At 42.9% G+C, this 6,587-nt stretch overlaps 1 protein-coding gene across 1 annotated transcript in view; it reads right to left on the bottom strand.

The window, feature by feature from the left end:
- LOC103087371 (zinc finger protein 665-like) overlaps positions 1-2,900 on the bottom strand; it is a 67,367-nt gene extending 64,467 nt beyond the window's left edge. The window contains 2 exon segments of the mRNA XM_082931030.1: positions 115-172; positions 2,829-2,900. Of these exon segments, the coding sequence (XP_082787156.1) occupies positions 115-172; positions 2,829-2,900 (130 nt within the window).
- Between the last annotated feature and the right edge of the window lie 3,687 nt (positions 2,901-6,587).

Here is a 6,587-nt window from a genome sequence, read left to right as displayed (position 1 = left end):
ACAAAAAAAAAAAAAAAAAAAAAAAACCAAGGGCAACGGCCATCCTCAGAGAAATCTCTAACCCGAAGAGAAAAGATCCGCGAAAAGATTCAGACCGGCTAGATCTGAACTTACCTGGGGTAAATTCAGGGGTGGGTGTGGGGATTTTAGGTCCGTAGTCACTCACAAGACCCTGAGGAGGTAGTAAGAGAGGCCCGCAGCGAAACTTTTCAGCAGAAAGGAGAAGCTCACTCTCTGTCGAAAGACCTTCACGCCCCACCCTCCACTTCCAGGTCCTATGGAAACTACTAGCGCCCGATTAGAAGCAGGGCTTCCGGGGGGCGGGGCCTGGGCAGAGCGCTTCCGGCGAGGGGCGGGGCGAGGAGAGTGCCCAGGTTGGCCGCTGGGAGAGGGGGAAGGAGGGGCAGGGGGTGGGCACTGTAAGGTGCTTCCCAGTCAGCTCGTGTGCTTCCCAGTCAGCTCATGTGCTTCCTTTAAGTTACTGTCTGTAACAGTTTTTTTTTGTTTTATTTTGCTTTGATAGGTAAGAAGTGGATTTATTTAGAGAGAAACATACTCCACAAACAGAAGGTGGGCCATCTCAAAATGGGCGAGGACTTACAGTGGTTGAGAGTCCACCTGCCGATGCAGGGGACACGGGTTCGTGCCCCGGTCCGGGAAGATCCCACATGCCGCGGAGCGGCTGGGCCCGTGAGCCATGGCCGCTGAACCTGTGCGTCCGGAGCTTGTGCTCCGCAACGGGAGAGGCCACAACAGTGAGAGGGCCGCGTACCGCAAAAAAAAAATTGGATTCGTGACTTAGCCTTATAATCAGATTCTCCTCTATTGTTCTGTGTTTAATGAAATGTTCCACCACTGACTCATTTCCCTGATTGGAATCATGGAAGTCCACACTGAAACGTCTTTTTTGCCAACATGGCTAGTTTGAAATTTTCCATAATACAGACTAATCTTTCTAATAAACATCCCAAAATTTATCCCGGTCACTGAAACTTTTAAAAAATGTTATGTTTTCATATGTATGCTACACCAGGACATTCTGCTCATTTTGACTGAAAATATTTTAAATGCTAATATCCCTATGTAAACATCATGTTTCAACTGATTGCCATTTCTCTATGGATGAAATCTTCCACCTGTAGGGATGTAGGAAAACATACTTTGTAGTAAATGTTTAATGACAGATATTGCCATAAAAATATTGAGGTAGAAATGAAGTTATTGCATAGTTGATAATCTAGTTTTACTTTCTTTAGGGTTCATATTAAAGAGAATATACCTCGCCATTAAATGCCCTTAGAAATATGGCAAAGTTAATTATTCCTTAGATGAAAATAAATCCCAATGTCTTCTGAATACTATATATTTTACAGGCTCATAAGAGAACTTTCAGCAATAGAACACAAACAGCTAAAATAGATTACAGTTTAAAAATCAAAGGTAAATTTCTAATTACTCTCATAATGAACATATAGTGAATTTGAAATTGCATTATATTTAGTTATTATTCACTTAAGTATATTATGATGTAAACAAGTTTTTCTCAAAGCTATTTGAAGGTAATTCAGCACAAGTGTGGAATAGGATAAGCGTTTTGCAAAATAAGGCAGTTATCATCAAAAGAAAAATTTTTTTTATTGCCCTTCCTCCTTTTATTTTATCTATATGAAATGATGGATGCTAATTAAACATATTGTGGTAATCATTTAACAATACAGGGAAGTCAGACTATTTTGCTTTACACCTTAAACATATAGTGATGTATGTAATTGTATAAAGAGTTGTTTATACAACTCACTGTGTAAAGACTTGGTTTTAAAACGGCAAATAGTTAAAACACGTTAGCAAAAAGAAAGAACAATACAATTTATAACAATTTTTAAAATAATTTTATTTATTTATTTATTATTTGGCTGTGTTGCTGTGCGTGGGCTTTCTCTAGTTGTGGCGAGCGGGGGCTACTCTTTGTTGCAGTGCACAGGCTTCTCACTGCGGTGGCTTCTCTTATTGTGGAGCACGGGCTCTAGGCGTGTGGGCTCAGTAGTTGTGGCTCGCAGGCTCTAGAGCGCAGGCTCAGTAGCTGTGGCGCATGGGCTCAGTTGCTCCGCGGCATGTGGGATCTTCCCGGACCAGGGCTTGAACCTGTGTCCCCTGCATTAGCAGGCAGATTCCCAACCACTAGCGCCACCAGGGAAGTCCAATTTATAACAATTTTGGAAACGTTTTGCTCTTTTTGAAGCAACGGTTACTGACCTAAATTATCACTTGCCTTAGTCCTCCAGTCTCAGACCCTTCGTCTGGTCCCTGAGTCTCTGGAACTGAGCAGATCGTTGAATTTGGCCTTTGGAGTGAAAGGGGAATAGAAACGCAGAAGCTATTCTGCAGGGTGTCAGTATGAAATAGCTCATTCGACCCAGGGAGAGTTTTGTATTTCTCATTCTAGTGTGTAATACAGAGACAAGTTCAGTTCTTATTTCCTACTGCTAAAATTAATTCTAATTGCACAAAATGTTCCTGGAGCCAACCACTGCCCCATGCCCACCAGTTTAGGAGACCCACATTTCCAGAAACCTGAATAACTTTGGCCTTACTAGCAGGACATGAGAGCAACCTACTGTTAGAAACAGATTTTATTTAAACCGTGTTCAACTTCTTTATAGGAAACATCTTAGTTTCCGACATAACTGGCCCCCACAACCGTAAGCTTTAACTTAAAATTTTTACAGGCTGCAATTTGAAACAAGCCCATCAAGTACAGGGAAGCACCTTCCGGGCCCTCCGCCTTCCCAGCTCTCCCGCGTTCCCTTCCCGGACAGGGTTTCCCTCACCGACCCCCAAACACTGCCGTAGCGGTCCGTCCAGGCTTCGCCCCGGCCGGTCGGCCTCTTCACGAGGCGCATGCGCAGTTCTCTATGGCCCCGGAAATGGAATGCTTGGAACGGAGTAGCAATGCAGAGCGTTTCTTTTTGCTAGTTGAAATCTGTGCTTCGCGGTCCCTTTACTCCATCCTCAGGGTTTTGGAGTCATTGCGGTCTTTTAATTCCCACTTCCGCCCCTCCTCCCCATGTAAATCACTGTTTACAGATCGCGGACCGTTTCCCTTTGGGTTTCAAATTTCTCTGAGGCCAGTACCGAAGCCCTTGCCTTTTCTGCTTTCGGTCCACGTAGAAACCGCCTTTCGGGACATTTTCCTGCTTGAAACCCTTTAGTACCTCCGCATTTGGCAAAACTGGTTTTATGACCTTGCCTTTATGTGAGGGGAGTGAGAAATTAGGGGAATACATGGTTATGCGTGAGAAGCTAGTAGAGTGAGTAAAGTCAGTAGACTGGAATGGTCTCCATCATACATAACGAGCAAAGTATAAATATGATATATATATAGCACTTTTTGTTGTAAAAAATACACCTAAAAATAATATGAAAGGTATCTTATTTATTTTTGGCTGCATTGGGTCTTTGTTGCTGCTTGTGGTCTTTCTCTAGTTGCGGTGCGCGGGCTTCTCATTGCAGTGGCTTCTCTTGTTGTGGAGCACGGGCTCTAGGCACGTGGGCTCAGTAGTTGTGGCTCGCAGGCTCTAGAGCGCAGGCTCAGCAGTTGTGGTGCATGGGCTTAGTTGCTCCGCAGCATGTGGGATCTTCCCAGACCAGGGCTCAAACCCATGTCCCCTGCACTGGCAGGCAGATTCTTAACCACTGCACCACCTGGGAAGTTCAAGGCATCTTAAAAAAAAATACATTTGGCTGCGTTGGTTCTAGATCTTTAGTTGTGGCATGCACATGGGATCTAGTTCCCTGACCAAGGATGCAAGCTGGACCCACTGCATTGGGAGTGTGGAGTCTTAGCCACTGGACCGTTAGGAAAGTCCCAGGAATCTTTTTTTTTTTTAAATAAATTTATTTTTGGCTGCACTGGGTCTTTGTTGCTGCACCCAGGCTTTCTCTGGTTGCTGCAAGCAGAGGCTACTCTTCTTTGCCGTGTGCGGGCTTCTCATTGCGGTGGCTTCTCTTATTGCGGAGCACGGGCTCTAGGTGTGCGGGCTTAAGTTGTGGCACATGGGCTCAGTAGTTGTGGCTTGTGGGCTCTAGAACACAGGTTCAGTAGCTGTGGCACACGGGCTTAGTTGCTCTGTGGCATGTGGGATCTTCCCAGGCCAGGGCTCCAACCCGTGTCCCCTGCATTGGCAGGCAGATTCTTAACCACTGAGCCACCAGGGAAGAGGGAAGTCCCAGGTATCTTATTAAAAAAAGGAAATATGGGACTTCCCTGGCGGTCCAGTGGTTAAGACTCTGCGCTTCCACTGCAGGGCAGTGGGTTGGATCCCTGGTCAGCGAACTAAGATCCTAAATGCAGTGTGGCTCGGTCAACAACAATGACAACAACAACAACAACAACAACAACAAAATATATATATATATATATATATATATATGCTTGGGAATTCCCTGGCGGGCCCTGAGGTTTCACTGCGGAGGGCCAGGGTTCAATCCCTGGTTGGGGAAATATGATTCTGCAAGCCGCACGGTGCGGTCAAAAAATATATATATATGCTTGAGAACGGATTGTAATGTGGATACTTGTAGTACATATATTTAATATAATTTTGATGTTTGGGAGTCAATATTTTGTATGTGGACAATGAAAAAATAAAATTAAAAATGATAATATAAGAATCGTTTCATGTCCAGAAACATATAGCTCTCTGGAATTCCTTGGCAGTCCAATGGTTAGGATTCCAAGCCTTCACTGCCGAGGGCCCGGGTTCAACCCCTGGTCGGGGAACTAAGATCCTGCAAGCCCTGCTACCGGGCCAAAGAAAGAAACATAACTTTAAAATAACATTTTAAGGGGGAGTTCCCTGGCGGTTCAGTGGCTGGGACTCCGCGCTTCCACTGCAGGAGGCACGGGTTTGATCCCTGGTCGGGGAACTGGGATCCCACAAGCTGTGCAGTGGGGCCAAGAGAATTGTTTTTAAATGAATGATTAAACAAATAAATAATAAAATAAAAATTAAAGTAGCATTTTAAGTGCCTACCCTCAGTTGAATATATTCTGTAGTTTCAAGGAAATCTTATTTCTCTATTCTTCTATAGGAAATACTTAAGGTAGCTTCTCCAATTCTGATCATCCCTCAGATATAACAGGTATGTTAATATCACATAGTAGTTTAATAGTAAATTAAATGTGGAGTTAACAAGAGCACTCATCGAAAAGGAACAGCCATTTACCAATACACTAAAAGTCTAAGGGCTCATTTGATTTCTTTGCTTGGCTTTTTAGCCCTCAGTGTGAACTTCCTGTTTGTGGTGGGACTGAAGTATTAACTGAGCTCATGTAGTTCTGAGGCTTCCTTCCTCAGGTGAAGGCAGCACCATGAAACTGGGGAATTTTAGTAAGGTTATTTTACAAATATTCAATGATAAACCAGTTGGAAGTGTTAAAACTGAAAACCTGTAGTCAACCCAGTGTAGTTAGACAAAGAAGGTAATATATCTGTAGTTGAATCAAAATTAAATGGACATTCTAATGGAAAGAGGCAATATATGAGAGAAGGAATGAGAGACAATGAGTTCTCACCTATAACCTTGACTTTGGGAGGTTAAGGTGGGCATGAAAAAAGAAAAGGTCATTGAAAATGTACCAGTCACCTTTTTACACATTTTGCTATGTAACAAGTATTCCTGAATTTTCAATGTCTTACAACAACAAACATTTATTTCTTCCTCATATCATATGTATCATTATTCACCTCTTGCTTGTTTGTATAATTTGATTCTGTCATTCAGCATAAAATTTCAGTCTATCCAAGACCCTTCTTGCAGTAGAGAGAAGACAGGGTTATACGAAACAAACAGAAGATTTGAAAGCTTCCATTTAAACTTGAAACATGCCTTTCTACTCACACCAAATTGGCCCAGGAACTCAAAAAGCCAAGCTTGCATAAAATGGGCAAGGAAGTGCAATCTTCTCAAGTGAAAGGAAGGGTTGCCTAAGTCAAGTGGCCAAGTCTGGTATCAAAGGGCAGACATGTATGATCTCACAGAAAGGTGATAAACGATTGTAAATAATATTAGTATATATGATAACTGCAGCTTTTCTCAGAAATGATTTTTCCCTCCTTTGTTCACACTAAACAAAACTACTGATTATTAGATAAAATAGGGAATATCACTACAGAACATGCAGACAAGCACAGAAATGAACTATTACAAAAACTCTACAAAATAATACTTGAAAACTAAGATGAAATGGACTGATTCCATGAAACGGGTAACCTAAATCACCAATGTGAAACAGATTATTTGAATAACTACCTTGAATTACAAAGAAAATTTTAAATTTCAAAATCCCCACTACCCAAGAAAGAAATCTGCAAGCTGAGATGGTGACTGTGAGATCCTAGATAAACTACTCCATAATATGGCTGTTTCAGTATCTATCTGGTATAGTCTAGTGGCCTGCTGGGGCCGTGAACTGACACCAGCCTTTCCTTCGACAGCACATCCTAGGTTAACAGCACAGAGTCACAGGGATATGACTCCCCAGACTGCCCTCGTGACAACCACACTTCCCCATCACCCGCCCTCCC

Source organism: Lipotes vexillifer, unplaced genomic scaffold, assembly GCF_000442215.2.
Source record: "Lipotes vexillifer unplaced genomic scaffold, Lipotes_vexillifer_v1.1 scaffold1665, whole genome shotgun sequence".
NCBI lineage: Eukaryota > Metazoa > Chordata > Mammalia > Artiodactyla > Lipotidae > Lipotes > Lipotes vexillifer.
The sequence above is the reverse complement of the archived record's forward strand: the minus strand, read 5'-3'. Positions and strand labels throughout refer to the sequence as shown.